The following is an 18,687-nucleotide window of genomic DNA, read 5'->3' as shown; positions in this document are numbered from 1 at the left end:
TCCATTTGACCAGCTCAAGTGATCCCCATCCAAATACAGTGTGACCTAGAAAAGTCAGCTGCTCTGTCAGTGCCTGAAGGCTTCTGTGCTGAGCAAGGTTACTTTCATGTTCCAACCTGTTGTTAAAATCATCCCAGAATCTTCCACACTAGAAGCCAGAAAGAGACTTATAGCTTGGCCTACAAATAATAGGTCAGACTAGGTTAAATAATTTCAGTACTTCAGAGAACTCAGGAACTGCTTCTGAAGGGAGGCCAAGCTAAATGACAGTATCACCTTTCCAGTTCCCTAGTTTCATCTCAATTCTAGTAGTTACACTGCCAAAAGGGCACAGGATTATGCATTTTTTGCCATGGGAAAAATGATATCCTTTAAGATTATTTCCTGGGCTCCCCATGGGGCTAACCCATTACAAACTGTGAGAAGATTCATTGTCAAGTGTTCCACTGCATACTTGTCTATTTCTAGAAAAGATCCTGGGGGAGGGAAAAAAATCAAAGAATTTCATAGAATTTTCTTTCATAGGTGTACTATAAACAAGGTGCTAGTGTGAGGATAGCTGGAAAGGAAAGATATCACAAAAACTCTATGATCATATTTCAACTTTCACTGCATATTAGTAATATTCACTAGTGCTACATTTGAGGATTTAGAAGCTGTGTGTAACATCTAACAAAATGTGAGAACAGCCACGTGACTAAAGTGTAATTACTCTAGACCAAGAGAAAAAGGAGAAAGAGAAAGAGGAGGAGGAGGAGGAGTAATAACTAACATTTTTAGAGCACTTTAAGGTTTACAAAGCACTTTTCAAATATTTCATTTGATTCTCACAACAATCCTGGGATGTAGATGCTATAATTATCCCCATTTTATGGGGGATAAATGGGAGAAACTGAGGCAGACCAAGATCATGTTACTGGTCCAGAGGCACATCTTTAGTAAGTGCCAAAGATGGGATTTGAATTCAGGACTTCCTGATTCCAAGTCCAACAATCTATTCAAGGTACTAGCACAACTCAAAAGCAGTATCACCTTGAGCAAATCACTTCTCCTCTCTTAGGATCAGTCTTCTCATCTGAAAAATTAAAGCAATGGACTAGGTGAACACCAAGGTTCCTTTGAGCTCCAAAATTATATTCCGAGAATTGACTTGGAGTCTGATTTTTTTCCCATTTACAAAAAAAAAAAAAGTCTTAACATCTCAGCCTCAGAGTATCATTCATACAGAGTTAATACGGTCTTTTTAGAGTACTGCATTTAACACTTCAGGTTCATGCAAAAGGTGATAGGAGAAAAAAAAAAGTAGATAATTATTATCCCAGAGGGTAATGATAATTTTTTCTTAATCTTCATCCTTCTTGACTTCTCTATTAGCATTTGACACTCTTGACCAACTTCTCCTCCTGGATACTATCTATTCCATGGTTTTTCTAGACACTACTCTACTGGCTTCTCCTCCTATGTGTTGTTTTTCAGAAAAGATTCTTTGCTCCATCATTCATTTCTTACCCACTATAATGGGCATCCTTCAAGGTTCTGTCCTAGGACTTTTCTTTTTCTGTTCACCCTCTCTCTTGGTGGCCTCCCATGTCTATCTATCTATCTATCTATCTATCTATCTATCTATCTATCTATCTATCTATCTATCTATCTATCATCCGTCTATCCATCTATCCATCTATCCATCCATCCATCCATCCATCCATCCATTTATCTATCTATCTATCTATCTATCTATCTATCTATCTATCTATCTATCCTCATTATCTCTTTCCTAAAGTCCCGTTGTACATCATTAATTACCTTCTTGACATTTCCTGCTGGTTATTCTGTAGGGAATCCGAGTTCAACATTTCCAAGAGAAAATTCATTATTTTCTTCTCTCCTCCCCCCACTCCAGAAAAGGACCACTCCTCTAAACTTCCTTATTTCTGATGGAAGTATACCATTTTTTCACTTAACGAGATTTACAACTTCAGAATCATGCCTGCTCCTTCATCTTATATGTGCAATCAATTGTCAAATCTTGTTAATTTTTCTTAGGTGGTGCCACCCGAACTAAGCCTTAAATGGAACTAGGGATTCCAAGGTGTTGGGATAAGGAGGGAGAGCATTCCAGGCATGGAGAACAGCTTATACACAAACATAGAGGTGAATGATGGAATATAGAATATAGGGAACAAGATGTCAAGCTTGACTATAACATAGTGTGTCAAGAGGAGAAATGAGAAATAAGTCTGGAAAGATAAATTTGAGATTCCTTGTGAAGAGTTTAAAATACCAAATAGAAGAATTTGTATTTCATACAAGATGGCCACTTACAATACTATTTGAACACTATGTTTTCTATGCACTTTAGAAAAACAGTTAAACAATCCCTGGGGGTGGGGGGTGGGGGAAGGGCAGGGCTGTGGGGAAATCAATGACTGTCTACTTGGCACCTGGTGGAGAAAAAAGAAAAGATCAGGTTTTTCACTTTTCTATTGGAGGAGTTGGTGACTTTTAGGGGGAAGTTAAGCTAGGAAAGAGATACTTGCTACCAGAACCCAGGGTAATGGTATCTGAAAGAGAACTCTGGTGCATCATAGACTGTGATTTGCATATACTCTTCTTGATGCTTCCTCTTTAAGCCTTGACCTCATTATTTAATGGTCTAACTAATATTAACCTAACTAATTAATCTAATTATTAATCTAACTAATAATAAACTCAAACAAGTTTAAGCTGTTAAAGACAGAGAAGAAAGGGGGGAACCTAGGTTTTAGTGAAAACCACACTGCCTTAGATGCTACTTATAATAGAAATGAGTTGAAGTTTTCGGTTGCTGCTAGTTACTACAGGTCTTGAACTTTTGGTAGGTGAGAAATATGCATATGTTTTCAACATAGCATGCTATTTTTGAGGAAAGTTTTCCTTTGAACATGTCATTGCCAAAGTGGGAGAATGTGGTGTGATGAGGAAATACTTAGATTTATAAAATGGCATCTGTTGTGGCAAATTTGTTCATTGGGAGAAGGGCTAAGGGCAGCGATTATTGTCAGCACTATTTTTTTGAGTCTTTTTTTTCTTAAACTATGATTAGGTTTTCTTCTTTTTGTCTGTTTTCATATGATGTTTCATACCAAACAGAAAAATGCAAATCTGGCTGCTGTCTCAGTTGTCATTTGAATCAGCCCAATCAGTTTTGTCATTTGTGACAGCAAAGAGAGTTCCATTGGCTGAAAAATTATTGATCTGGTGTCCAATGGAAATTCATTTCTAGTGCCAGTTCATTTCTGAGATCGCAACTTTCTTTTCAGTTGCTTAGAATATATTATTCAGAAATTGAATTGAAGCCCTCTGAACACCCAAAGGACAGTTCAGGGTTAGAGCTGGAAAGGACCTAAGAGCTCACTGATCCCAAGACACTACAAATTCACAAGTGATAAGTAGCAGAGCTAGGATTTGAACACAGATCTTCAAATTCTAAATCTAATATTCTTACCACATTTTGATACTACACTTTCTCAGCCAACTTAACTTTGTAATTACATACTACAAAAAAAAATTACTTTTCCTATTTCTTCACATGAAAAGCATTTTCCTGTGAAAAACCGTATTTATTTGCTTATACAATGGTCTTCATTGCTGTATGTCAGAGGCAGCCATGCCTAACATCAGCCCAAGTCAGGAAAGCTGAGACCTTGGCCATAGGTCATTGTTGAATGTTCCAACTTGAGAATAACAGTAACCCCCCAGTGTTCTGATTTCCCCAGGTGTAAAATAAGAAAATATCACTAGGTAAAATCAGTGGAATTCTTTGAAATCTTTAGTATAGGCTATAAAGTTAGACAATTTTAAATTATTCATTTATTATTACTTTTATTGCTCAATTGCATACTATTATGTATTATAATGGGAAGAATAGATTGTAAAAAATCTGAACATTAAATTAGTTTGGATTAATGCTATGATGTGTTTTTTAAAGTTTATATTTTGTTTTCTTTATTTCAGGTTTCTTTTCTCCTTGGAAAACTCCAAAGCCTGTAAGTTGGTACCATTATAATTTTTTTCTGTGGTTCTAATGGTGGTATACATTTCTATAAATGTTTATCAGTAGTTTCCCTATATAACATAGCAGCAGCACAGTACAGTAGAAGGAGCATTGAACTTAGAGTTACAAGGCCTAAGTGTGAATCTTAGTTCCACCTGTGTGACATTGCACATATCATTTAGCCTCTCCGGGCTTCAGTTTCCTCATCTGAGCTTTTCTAGCTCTGAATCTATGAAAATGTGATCCCATGAGTACTATAGATGGTCTCTTACAGTTCTCAAGCTATGATCCCATATCAAAAGAACAAATGTCCTTTTGTTATTTCTTAATGCCAGATTACCATAGACTAAATTAAAAAGTTACCCTTCATTTCTGTCTCCTTTGTACTTTCAAAATTCAAATTTAAGAGCCCCATTGGAATTGTAGCTTCAAAAGAATTCCTTAAGTATTTCCCAATAAATCTCTAATATCCCTCTCAGAAAACACTATGGTCTTTTTGGCTAATACACCATTTATTAAAACTATCTCAATTAGCATGGATCAACAAGTCCAGAGAGTATGAAAGAAGTTAATATAGGCCTACCTGAAAAGAATTTAGCTCTGTGCAAATAAAAATATTTAATGTAAGCTAAATCAGAATTCACAGAATCACAGTAGTGACCGATAGTTTTCAGTTGAATGACGTTCACTTTTTTTAAACACTCGTTTAACTTCTCTGAGACTCAGTTTCACTCATGTGAAGAAATCGAGAGCCAGCAAGCTAAATGACGGTCTGCTGAACCATCATTTGCTATATCTCCATGCGGCTGCCAGATCAACTCAGAACCCAAATTTTCTCTCATGAGACAGCCTAAAACATTGATAAGAGTGAACAGGCTGGTAAATGTATTTAGAGGTTGATAGATTTTGTCTATCTCTTTGACAGAGTTGAATTAGTAGTTGTAGAGGAACTCAAATTGCTAGAAGGGAAGGAAATGCATAGTTATGTTACTGTTTAGTCATGGATTCAGTTGTGAGGATTAAATTTATGGTGTGTTAGAAGAGTTCATCCTGCTCTAAATTTTTGTGAAAATCACGCAAGTGAAAGACTTGCAGCAGCATGATTAAATCAAGAAAAGCATTGGGCCCAGAGACAGCATACTTTCTCCTCATGTTTTCAAAATTTGCCCTTTCTCGTTACTCTTCTGATTCTGCCTGGTAAGGAGGAACTCTAATTGTTGGCCTGGCCAGTAAGTTAGAAATTCTTTAAATTCTGTGTGCATACATATGTGTGTTTATGTAGCATGTATATGTGTCACTGGTTTAGAAACTCACTTGGTTCACTTCAGCTGGGAAAGTATGATAAAATTTACTATTTTACAAGGATATCTTCTAGCTAAATGAGGTGTCTTTAAAAATGACGTGGAGACCTACACCGCAGGAAAACTCATTATTATCGATTCTAATAGAAAAGTTACCAGTATATTAATCTCTGCTTTGGGCTTCTCTCAGACAGAAATGGGGAAACCAGTAATTGGAGAATGAACCTGGACACATGCTTCTGGGGCTAAAGGAAATTATCAACATTATTTAGGATTTGCCCCTCATTTTCAACAGAGAACCTCAGATTAGAAATTATTCTGCATTCTTAGCAAACCATTTAATTTAACACATGACTATGAAAAGAGGGGACTTTGAACGTATTTAATCTGGCCCAACAGAGAGGGCATTTAAATTGGAGTCAAAGAACCTGATTTTGTATTCTAGCTCTGTGTCACTTGCTAACTGTGTAACCTTAGGCATATTCTTTGGCCTCTCTGAGCCTTGGTTGTCTTATCTGTAAAATGGGGGGAAAAGTGATGATTGCTCTACTTGTCTCACAAGATTGGTGCGAGGAACAAATGAAATAATATGTGTGAAATGTTTTATAAATTATGAAGTATTATATTACGTCATTGTGATCATTTATCATTATCTAGTTTTAGTGTATTCTTTTAGCCAAAATTCCCAGTCCTAATTCCTTTTGCCCCAATCTTTAAAACAGTGTGCTTTGGTATTGTACACTTTCTTATTGAATTTAACTAGACACTTTATAGCACCATCACATTGCTACAATTATGCAATCTAGTGATTTCCTTATATGTACCACATTTATACGGATTATGCCATTTGATGTAATTACAGCATTTGCTGTCATTATAGTAATTACATCCATAGTCAATAGTTCCAAAAAAGGTTTCTCAGAACCTAATTTACAATTAATCTTGAACCCATGCTGCCCCAAAAAACAAAGCAACAGCAGCCAAGCTCTGAACTTCCAGTACCCCAGTCTTGCAAAGGGAATTTGTCACTTTTGTACCAGATTCATGAATCTCCCTAAATTTTCTCGGCTCCAAAGGTTTCCATGCTTCCACCAAGTTCCCACTGAAATCACCAACAGTTCTGTTTGAGGGACAAGATGCTAGATTTCTGTTCTGAGATGTGGAAACTTTCGCTTGTCTGATAAGCCTTCTATCTTGGGGAACATTTTTGTCTGTCACACAGGAATATAGACACCAAGAGACCAAGGCAAGCTTGAAGAGGCCATGATAGGGACTCTAGCTATGCAGGAAGGGTATGGAAGATCCCATAGACCAAGTCAGGAAACGGATTGGGGTGATGATTAATATAGAAAAGAACAAGCCAGTCCTATGAATCTAGTCAGGAAATTAGAATCTGATGTCTAGAATAGGGGTGGGAAACCTCTATGTGGGGCCTCAAGGTCATATGTGGCCATCTAGGTCCCCAAGTACAGCCCTTTGACTGAATCCAAACTTCACAGAACAAATCCCCTTAATAAAAGGGTTTGTCTGTGTGACCCTGGGCAAGTCATTTAACCCCAATTGCCTCACCAAAATAATAATAATAATAATAATAATAGGATTTGTTCTGTAAAACTTGGACTCAGTCAAAAGGCCACATCCAAGGACCTAGAAGGTCACATGCAGCCTCTAAGCCACAGGTTCCCCATCCTGGTCTAGGAAATGAGGGCAGGTGTGTACCATCACAGGGTAATTGATTTAGCACTAGTAGAGGTCTCAGAAACCATCTATTCCAACCCCCTCATTTTACAGATGAGGAAAATGAAACCCAGAGAGATCAAGTAACTTCCCCAAAATCACACAGCTAGTAAGCGATAGAACCCAGTCCAGATAAAAGGGCAATATCCAAAATTCAAGAATTCACTGGAAATAGGAAGAAGCAAGAAGATACAATGGAGCCAAATAGGTCAGCAACCAGAACCTAAATCCCAAATCAGGTAAAGGAAGAGCCAGAGAGCACTGAACTCCCCACATTAGAATGTAAGGCCCTTGTGATTAGGTATTATTTGCCTTGGTGCCTAGCACACAGCCTCAAACATAGTTGGCATTTAATAAATTCTTGTTAATTGGCTAATTGACATAAGCAGTACAGAGCCCAGAGATGAAAAAACCTAATAGAACAGCAAAGCATATGGAGACTGTGTGTAGTTCAAAGTAGTGAACAGAACCCAATGGCAAAGAAGGAAACCCAGAAGCAGACAGTTACTGTGGGTACTGATAGAGTAGTAACATTCAGAATTCAACTAACATAATTAAATGGTTCAGAAGGAATCATACTAGAAAGTAAGATTGAGACCTCCTTCTAGCTTCAAGGCCATCTGCCTTCCGCCCTGGTTTTAGGTCCCCTTCTAGATGGGTGCTGGCATGGGCTCGCTTTTAAATGTTCATAACTGGGAGAGGAAGAACCCTGCAGATACCAATGACAGGAGAAGGCTTTACCATTTCTGGAACAGTCTTAGCCTGAAAAGCAATAGTTGTTATTCTATAAATTTTTCTCCAAGTCATTTTCATGAGTGCCATGGTTTGGAGCTTTTAAAATCACCTGATGAAATGGCTTGAAGTGTTGATGAATGACACAGCAAAAAGTTGTGAATGCTTTCCTAAGAACACACAGGACTAGAGACAGATTTCCCATCCTCTATGCTTTAGAATGTCTAGAGTTTGTTACTCTGCCATGGGAATTAGCTGACTCTGCCAAACAATGCTGGTGGCATTTTTGGCTTTGTAGTTTTGAAATTGTTTTTTAGATCTCCTAATATTTCACCTGAAACACTCTTGCTTCACTGCACTGTATATGAACTAATATGTACCCCAGCAAGATATTTAGGGGTGACATCACCTGCCTTGCAAAGATGGGGAAAACAACAAGACATGAGCACAAGCCCTATTACAGCAAATAGAACACTGGCTGTATAGTTTAAGTTTATATACTGTGTTTATAAAACTTGTCAGGATTGAACACCTTATGCGTGAAGTGCTTAGGGAGGCAGAAATCATACAAGAGAAAGAACACTGGATTAAGAGTATGTGAGCCCAGGTGTGAATCCTTCCTCTGCTGCTCATTTACTACCTACATGACTTTGGGCAAGTCACTTAACTTCCTTATCCTCCAGTTTCTTAATAAGGGGGTTGATCTACACCAAGCGTTCTTAACTATGGATAGATTTCGAGGCGTTTGTGATTGGGGTGGGGGGAATGACATCTTTATTTTCACTAATCTCTAACCAAAATTTAGCATTTCCTTCCATTATAAATGTAGGCAACCAACCCTTTCCCTGAGAATATTGTTCTTTAAACAGTGCCTAATACATAGTAAGCATTTAATAAACACTTTATCTGTCTGTCTGTCTCTCTCTCTGAGAATAGTCCATAGCCTTTGCCAGATTGTAACAAAACCCCACGATACCAAGAAAGAAAGAAAAAAAGAAAGAAAAGAAAAGAAAAAGAAAAAAAAGGATAAGAACTCCTGGCCTAGAAGATGACTAAGATGCCTTTCAGCTCAAAATCTATGGTCTCATGATTTTAAAAGCATGTTGAATTGACCATATGAAACTTGGAAGTAAAAGAAGAAAGTTGATTAAAAAAAAAAAAACTATATTGCTCATTCAGTGTAGTTAGCATGACAAAAATGGGAAATTTAATTTAACTCCAAAAGTGCAATATTTTTTCATATCAATCATTAGCATTCAGAGCAGTTTTTTTCTAAGAGAATAAGAACTATTGACTGAATAATAAAGCACAGTGCAATACTTTTAAAACACAGATTGTAAGACCACTCTACAGACACTTTTACTGTATTGAGCATACTTGACAGGGAACAGAAAGGTTAACATCAAACCACAAACTCATCAGTCTGCTCCCCAAGTTGCTATGTATTTAAGCAACTATGTCCTAGCTACAGTTACAGTCCTAGCTTTGTTACTAGGTGACTGTATGACCTAGAAAAAGTTGTACCCATTCTAGGACTCTGTATCCCCATCATTAGAATGAGAGGGTTAACCATATGATCTCTAAGGTCCTTTCCAACTAATTCTATGATTTTATGGTGGACATGTCAGAACTAGTTTAATATGTGGTTAAATAATGTGTGGTAACCATGGAGACCTGAGCAATGGTTTTCACAATGCGGCCAGCATGTTTTCACAGCAGAACAGGATTAGCTAGAGGCCAGGAAAAGTTAGTCTTCTTCTTCTCATGTCATTGAGACAAGCCAGAGCCAACAAAGGAACCACATTTAAATGGTTCCATATCTGGTTTACCTGGAACATCAAGGCAACAGCTTGTATTTGGCTAGCAACCTAATTTATTGCTGAATCAGGTGATGGTAACAGGAAGAAATTTCTCACACAGAATAGTAATTGAACCTACCATAATGGGCTCGGCTTAACAACAGACCTCAGACGATTCTCAGGTCTTACACTGTTGTATATTTGCCTAAAGACTGATAGAAGAGTATTAATTTGGGGAGGGCTTGATTGTTGGTGACATGTAAGTAAGGTTCACTAGGATGATGGTATGTCATATATATGTATATATACACATATGTATATATACATATATACACACATACATACATATCTATGTATATATGTCTTTATTCCTGTTTTCTTTTATCAACAATCTAAATCATGGGGTATTATAACCTTGAGAACAGCTAGTTTTTGCTTACCATGTTACCTAGTCCAGACTCTCGAGCTATGCCTGAGGGGAACAGGGAACCTAGTTCCAAATCCACCTAATTTTACTATTGTCTTTTCAGATAATGGAACGATGGGAGAATCAAGGCAGCCCTCAAACAAGTTTATCTGCTCCAGCTATACCACAGAATCTCCCCTTTCCAACCTCCCTTCACAGGAGTTCATTTCCTGACTCAACAGAGGCCTTTGATCCGAGGAAGCCTGACCCATATGAGCTATACGAGAAATCCAGAGCAATTTATGAAAGTAGGCGTAAGTGAAAGCCCCAAACAACCAAGGGTGCAGTTAATTGTGACTAATATTTGTTCCCAAATGTTTCAAGTCTGAGTTAGTTCAGTATTTTCTGCCTTATGTTTTAAAAGTAATTCAAATAGGAAGCCAACTAGTGTATTCTGTTCTAAAAGGGACTTCACATTCTGTCCGGACACATTCACCCCTATTAGTAGGCTATCTTAAGTTCCATATCTTCATTTTAGAACTCGTTTCCTATTACTGTTTCTCCTAAGCCCCCAAGCAAAATCAGAAAGTTATCAACTAGGAAGTTGTTTTACTTATTTGTTTTATTTTGGGCAACTCTAGCAAAATGATGAAGTATTATTTTTAACTGTATCTATTTATGAGTCTGTAGTCTAAAGCAATTTTTTTTCCAGCTTTCCACTGTGTAGCAAGATAAAGGACTTGAATGAGATGTTAATCCAGTCTTGCCTGATCTGAACCTAGCTGAATTTAAAAAAAATCACCCCTCACCACAGAAAAAAAAAAGAATATAGTATCAAAATCTCTTCTTTTAAGGAAGAAAAAAGTGTTTCAGTTATTACAATGAATTTAATTGAATCAATTTTGAAAACTTATTCTGCAAATAATATTATCTGAATATTTGCCCTACTATTCAAAAATCTTCCCGAAGGGTTCAGTGCATTTTTTAAAATGAAGGGGAAAAAACTTTTATTTGAGCATGTATGTAGATAGTACCTTTAACCAAATCATCACCCCAGATGATCTCATCAAAGAGTTTGAGAAAGAAAAAAAAAGATGAGTAGTATAAATATGCAAAGTGTTGATGGAACAAAACCCATGAAATATATGGTAATATGGTGTTGTGGAAAGAGCACTGGATTTTGGGTTTGGGGGAGAGGAGGGAAAAATGAAAGGAAAGTCATTGAGAAGTGACAGTAATGTAAAACAACATCAATAAAATATTTATTTAAAATTTGTGTTAACCAGCACCAAACTAGGCATCAAAAGGGCTGAGATTTAGTCCAACTCTGCCACTAATTATATCTTTGACTTTAAACAAATTACCCTCACCTGGCCTCAGTTTCCTTATTTATAAAGTGAGAAAATGTACTACATGATGCACAGGTCATTTTTATACCTCTAAAAAACCATTAACCTAATTAATGATTGAGAAACTTACTCTAATGAAAGTTCTTTTGTTCTTGGTATTCTCATTGACTATATGAATGAAGGTCTGTGCTTTGTTGCTCTAGAAAGCTCACTTGTGTGTTTATCATTAATAGAAAAGGAAGTCACAAGGCTTAAACTGTGTGCATTTGGACCTCAGGCAGCTTTCTCATATTGTAAGCCCAGCAATTGTGAGCAAAACACCCACAGTGGTAAAAGGAAAAAACAATACAGTGTTTCCTCACCCCACCCCTCAACACACACACACACACACGCACACACACACACACACACACCATTGCTTACAACTCATTGTAAAGAGTCACTTTGGTTGATTAAATCCTTAAGACAAAAGACTATCATGAAATAATTGTTCACCATATCAATATAGAGGCATTACATAATATCATGTCTTGGTTGTTGGATCTCATCTTTTTCCTTCAAAATGGTTTCTGGGTAGATAGCTGTCATGGTTATGGTATGATGTCGTAGCAACAACACCTGGATCTGAAGTCAAATGATCTCGACCACATAGGATCATAAATATAGAGCTAAAAAGGGACCTTAGAGGTTACTTCATTTAACTCCCTCATTTGACCAATAAGGCCAAAAGAGCTAAAGCGATTGCCCGAGGTCACTCAAATTATTCTAAGCGGTAGAGAGATGTTTTGCACTTAAATCCTTTGATTCCAGATCCATGGATGTTTGAGTCCAGTACCTGTTAGCTTTGTGACAACAAGCAAGGTCTTTCAATTCTTTGAGCCTCAGTTTCTTCTGCTGTAAAGTGGGGATGATTGCCCTGCCTAACTCACAAGGTTGTTGTAAGGAAAATGCTTCCTAAAATTTATTATATATGGAAGTTCTTATCTTTCTTAGCTTCAGTAAAGGAAAAAAAAAGGTGAAATTTAGGATGTTAGCATGAGCAAAATATAAAATTGGTAAACACCTTCAGGTCAAAGTTCCATTTCCTTTGTATAGTTCTTAGTGCCTTATTTATGTAAATAACACCAATAACTAACATTTACATAGCACTTTAAGATTAGCAAAATGCTTTACAAATATCTCATTTGAGCCTCACAACAACGGTTGTTATCCCCATTTTGCAGATGAGAAAAGTGAGACAGAAGTTGGACAGTTTGTACGTATCTGAATCACAATTTGAACTCATGTTTTCCTGACTCTGGGTCCAGTGTTCTGTACTCATTGCACCACCTATTACCCAACTCTCACCTGTGGCTCCAAGAAGCTATAGCATGCACAGTGGCCACACACCAGCAGATAGGCTAAACAAGGTGGAGGGTGACCAATAGGCCTCAAACCTGTTGGTGAGTTAGAGGACTGTCTGTCCCAAGCAAGGGAAGACTTTCCCCAGCAGAAGAAACGAACAGTTTGTTCCAATGGCCATGAAGGCAGTTGAAGCAGGTGCTGTGGAGTGCTTAGAGCTTAGTCTGATAGCAGAGACACCAAAGTCATCCAGTGCATCCTGGACCATCGCCTGTCGTCTTTACTTTTGTCTTGTCACTGGACTACAATAACTCTGGAAGAGAGAGTGAGGCTAATGACTGTGCAACTCTGCCTCACTTAAATCCAATTTATGGGCAAGTTAGCACATTACTCCATGATGTCTTTGGTCCTCTTCAAAAAAAGGACAAACAACAACAACCACTTACCAGCTTCTGAATCAAGCAATTGGAATTTTTTGAATGCCTATACCGTGACCAGGATTACATTCTTCTCTATTAAAAATACCAAAGTATTAACTCTGAGAAAGATTTCCATTTAGTCGAGGTAGATAATACATGTGAGATTTGTGGGAGACTCAGTCACTGCCTTAGAAGATAAAAGTGTATGGGAATCTTATAACAATAGTCCTTGGCTTGGAAAATATTTTTTAATATTTTTGTGGAAATATCAAAGACCATTTAGAAAGCATCATGATGTGGTGTAAAGAATTCTATATTTATAGTCAGAGAATTCAAATTTAAACCCTGATTCTTTATTACCTATGTGACTTTGAGCAAATCACCTAACTCCTCTGCGTTTTACTTAGTTTCCATATTATAAAATGAGGAATGAAGTAAATCATTGCTAAAGCACCTAGGATCCCTTCTAACTTTAAATCTGTAATCCTGTGACTCCTCTTATCTCACAGTTAATCTCCAACTGTCTATTGGACATCTTGACCTCAATAGATTAAGTTCAACATGTCCAAAACTGAACTTACTATCTTTCTACCCAAGGTCTGCCAATCTTCTTAACTTCCCTATTACTATTGAGGGCACCACCATCCTCTCAGTCTCCCAAGCTCACAATCTAGGTGTCATCTTCTACCCCTCACTCTCTTTCACTCAATCCCATATCCAATCTGTTGCCAAGTTCTGTTGATTTAAATTTCATAACATCTCTCATCTAGTCTCCATTCATCTCCTCCTTCTCTCTTTTGACCTTGCCAGTATGCTGGTACAAGCTCTCATCACCTCAAATGGTCTCTTGAAATAGCCTGCTGTTTTATTTCCCTAATACAAATCTCTCCCCATGTTCCACTCAGCTGTCAAATTGATCTTCCTATAATTCATGTCTTACTGTATTAACGGCCACCTCAATTAATTAAACTCCAATGGCATTTTTCCTGGCTTTCCCCCATATGTGGAATCCTCTCCTTCCTCATCTCTGTCTCTTGACTTCCTTTAAGCCCAAGCTAAAATTCCACCTTCTACAAGAAGGCTTTCTTAATCCTTCTTCATGCTAGCATCTTCCATTTGATCATCTCCGGTTTATCATGTATAGATCTTGTTTGTACAGAATGGTTTTTATGTTCTCCCTCCCAGTAGAGAGCGGAGACTTCCCTTCTGCCTTTCTTTGTATCCCCAACTCTCTATAATTCTGAGTTAATATTCATCTTCTTCCCCACCCAATGACAAGCAGCCCAAACTGATTGTGTCTGAGCCTCCACAATCTCTCTGTGGCATTTCTGCCCCACCTTTGCCTCCATTGCTGTATGATCATAGGATCAGAGATTTAAAGCCAAAAGGGAACTTAGGGGTGACAAAATCCAACACTCTCATTTCATAGATGAGGATATTAAAACCTGGAAAAATTAAGGGACTTGCCCAAGTTGACATAACTAGTAAGTGTCTGAGGAACGTTTTGAACTTTCTTCCTGAGGTCACATCCAGCAGTCACAGAATGACAGGATTTGAGAGTTGGAAGGGATCTTGGTAGCCATTTAGTGCAACTGACACACACAAGGAATCCCCACTCTAATAAGTGGCCACGAGCCACTTCTTGAAGACCCCCTTTTCCCGTCCAAACTTGAACGAGGCTATCCTGCCCCTTCCCTGCCATCTGCAAATCATACTCCCTATACTCTTTCCCTCCTCTACCTTCTACTAAAACTCAGATTCCAGCCCTAGATAGCCTTAGATTCTGATAGGTGAGTTTTCACCTTATCCTGCTTAGAACCAGGCTACAACATCCTGGCTCTCTTCAAACCCCTTTGTTTGCATCCTGGTCCACTGGAACTCAGACTCTTCCCTACCCCACCCCACCCCCAATACCCTAGGCCATTAAAGTGGAACTTTCATGTCCAAAACCAGACCACCAAACTAGCCCCCAGCCATCTTCAAATGATACCACGGTGGACTTCCTCCCCCTTTCTAATTTTAACTCCCCTATACGCTGTAGTGTGCTGGAGCCAGCTCATACCTGCTCTTGAGAGTCAACATGTTAGATTTTTCAGTATGAGCATTTGCACCTAAGAAATCAGCAAACATTACAAATCAGCACTTAATCTATTGTGTTGTTGATTATCTAGATTTAAGAACATGATAGAAAAAACGTTAATGTGTATCAATCTTAAAAATGGATCCCTGCATAAATTTTTTTTCAAACTGCCAGTTGTTAAACATTTACCAGCACCCCCCTACCTATGTGACATCTTCTCCTATTAGAATAAAGGCTCCTTGAGGGCAAAGAATAATTTAATTGTTATAGCTAGATCTTTCTTCCTTCTTTTTCTTCTTTTCTCTCTTCTGTCCTTCCTTTTCTTTCTTTCTTTCATGCATTCAAGGAAAGGGAATATATCACTTCTCAAGGCAGCATATCCTATTTTTGGACAGCTCTAATTATTAGAAAGTTTTTTTTTTTTCTTGACATTGAGCTTGCCTTTGGTTATAACCTCTGGGTTCAAATAGAGGAAATCTAATCCTCCCTACATATGATAGTTCTTCAAACATTTGAAGACATTTATCATGTCTCCTCCCACCCCTAAGTCTTTTCCTCACTAAACATTCCTTTCTTTTTCAATCCTCACATGTCACAGACTCAAGGCCCATCACCATTCTGGTTGCCCTTCTCTGGACGCTCTCCAGTTTGTCAATATCCTTCTTGAACCATGCTACCCAGAAAGGAACACGATACTCCAGATGAAGTATGATGAACACATAGAACACTATCCCTATTACAGAAAGCCCTAGCTCTCTTAATGCTGCTCCAGATCTCGTAGCTTTTTGGCTTCTACATCAAACTACTAACTTGTGGAGTTTGAAGTCCCTCCTATTCACACTCTTCACTGTAGCATGCTGACTCTTCTTCATATTCTATAAGGGAATACTTCCATCACATAGCCTTTTTTGCATCATTATTCTATTCTTCATTTAAGCTCTAATATTTCTATGTCTAGATTTCTTATAGATCTGTGGTCACTTTAGTGTTTGCATGATCATTATGTAAGAAGCATACATAATAAAGATAAGGTCTGCCATCAAGAATGAAAAAAAAAATCGCTACCAAAACTATGCCTCATGGCTCAACTTCTCAGAATATTTTATTAATTCACCTAACATTTGGGTGTGTGTCTTAAAAAATAAATTAGTCTCCATAATTTGCCTTCCTGCCTCTACTGTCTCCGCTCTCCAACTTTCCTTTCATACATAGCACAGATCTCACCATATCAATATGCTGGACCAGACCCAATTGGAACCAATCTGATTCTGGCTTGGGATTGGAACACAATAAAATATTCATGGACCATAGGCTGCAATTAAAAGTCACTTTCCTTATAACAAAATCTTTAAAAGAATATTTTAAAATAATTACTTTAAATTTTAAAAAAAAAGAGCTGTTGCTGCCCTCTATCTCCACATTCAATTTGGCAGCAAGACTAAATCAGAAAAATGCCCTATAGCAGAAATTTGGCTAAGCCTCTGGGGTCCCTAAATCCTCATAAACTGAGAGACCTTATATCTCAAGTAACAAGGAAGCCATACCTGTGGTTTATATCTTAGTTCTGTATATCACCAAATTCCAAAGATGTCATCCTTCCCTGCCTTAAAGGGAAACTAGCCCAGCCTGTGTAAAACAAATACTGTTCCTGCAAAGACTCTCCTCCTTAAGAAATGTTCAATAGCTCCCTACTGCCTCCAGGATAAAATGTTAACTCCTTAGCCTTCCATTTAAGGACTTCCACAATCTACTTCCAGCTTTCATTCCTAACTTTATTTCCTGCATTGTATACTTCAACTAACTCGAACTCCTAGATGTTCCATGAACTTGACTTTCTATATCCTGCCTCCATTCACATTGGTTATTCCCAGTGCCTGGATTACAATCCCTCCCTCATGCTCGTGCTTCAGAAGCCATGACATTTCAAGGATCATGAGGCTCAGGTACTACTTCCTCTTCAAAGGGTTCTTTGACAGTCCCAACTGAAATTCTCTCTCCTTCCTCAAATTTTCCTGGAGTATCTGGTTTAGATGTCTCCTTTGCTCCCATCTCCGCATATATAAAATGAGATTAATTCTGAAGCTCCTTTGAACTTTAGTGATCCTGCCTTATACTATTATAATTATCTCTGTACCTATCATATCTTTTTCCCTAGTTTCCCAGTAGAATGAAAGCTCTTTGAGGATGAGGATTTTGTCATTTTTATTTTTGTATCTTCAGTATCTACCTCAGTGCCACACACGTAATACACACTGAGATATAGGTTGTTGCTATTTTGTATTGTGGTTTAACAAAGAAGCCTTTCTCCCCATGTGGAATTGCTGCTTCCAAATATATATATATATATATATATATATAGAAAAGATTCATTCTTATTTAAATCTTTAGGGTAGAAAAAATTCTAACCAGATGGTGAAGACAAAGCCTCATTCTAAATATTTCTGTATGCTTATCTGTTCCATGCCCAAAGATCACACTTATTTGTAAATATGTCAGAGATTTGTATCCCTCCAAAAAAAAAAGATAATATCCAGGACTTATATTACAATCTACTGCCTTTTCATTTTACTTCAATTATAATAAATTAATGTATTTATTATATACAGGTATATACTTAAAGTCCTAATTCTCTCCTGAGGAAGTCAGTAAGAAAAACCTGAACAAACCCAAACTCTAGTTGCTAGCAGAGAAGATATGAACTCGCATTAGTAGAAAGAATTTCTACATCTCAGAGTTCCATTCAGGTCCAATCCCTATCCCTATAGTAAGCCTCTAGTGCGCTTTCATAGAACTGTTTCTAAATCTGGAGAGAATTTTTTTGCATTTACATTCAAAATCAAGTTGCAGAAATTCAATAAAATATATGCCTCTACCCACAGTACTTTGCTTTGCATGAACTATAACCTCTGTTCCATCAAGATCACCACTAATATTTGGCTTCTATATACCAGACTGTAGCAAATGATATAACTATATTAAATTATGTAACTGCTACCATGCCTAATTTGACTCATAATTAGATTGCACTAACTTTATAATATGCATGCCCAGGAACATCTCAAAAACATGTATTTATGAAAAGAAAAAAAAATTCTGTGATTGTAAACAATTTATGACAGCCATAGGAAATTAGAGACCATTTAAAGTGGCATGACTATGTGCATGGAAAAAAGAAGCAAAAAGTGTCTCATAGGATCATAAATTACAAGCTGAAAGAGGTTGTAGAGCCCATCAAGGTCAACCTCATTTTACAGATAAGGGTTGGGAGGGAAAAAAGTTAGATTTCTGCCAATATTTTTAAGAGAGAAGTGGGAGGGGGTGCTACAGATGTGGAATGCTGCACACTTTCAGATGAGGTCACTATTATGAGTTTTACATAATAATAATAGCACTTATTAAATTAAATCAAAATTATTAAGTTAAAACTTAATTGTTTTACTTTGTTACAAGAGATCTCTCAGGGAGGATGGTCTATAAATGTAGTGTAAAA

The 18,687-nt window shown here is 37.4% G+C and overlaps 1 protein-coding gene across 1 annotated transcript in view; it reads left to right on the top strand.

Annotated features, from left to right (window-relative positions):
- MAGI2 (membrane associated guanylate kinase, WW and PDZ domain containing 2) overlaps nucleotides 1-18,687 on the top strand; it is a 1,168,341-nt gene that overhangs the window by 930,795 nt on the left and 218,859 nt on the right. Inside the window, exons 10-11 of the mRNA XM_027838694.1 lie at nucleotides 3,994-4,025; nucleotides 10,133-10,322. Of these exons, the coding sequence (XP_027694495.1) occupies nucleotides 3,994-4,025; nucleotides 10,133-10,322 (222 nt within the window). The remainder of the gene's footprint in view (nucleotides 1-3,993; nucleotides 4,026-10,132; nucleotides 10,323-18,687) is intronic.

Source organism: Vombatus ursinus, unplaced genomic scaffold (assembly GCF_900497805.2).
Source record: "Vombatus ursinus unplaced genomic scaffold, bare-nosed wombat genome assembly UNPS02014830.1, whole genome shotgun sequence".
Lineage (NCBI taxonomy): Eukaryota > Metazoa > Chordata > Mammalia > Diprotodontia > Vombatidae > Vombatus > Vombatus ursinus.
The sequence above is the reverse complement of the archived record's forward strand: the minus strand, read 5'-3'. Positions and strand labels throughout refer to the sequence as shown.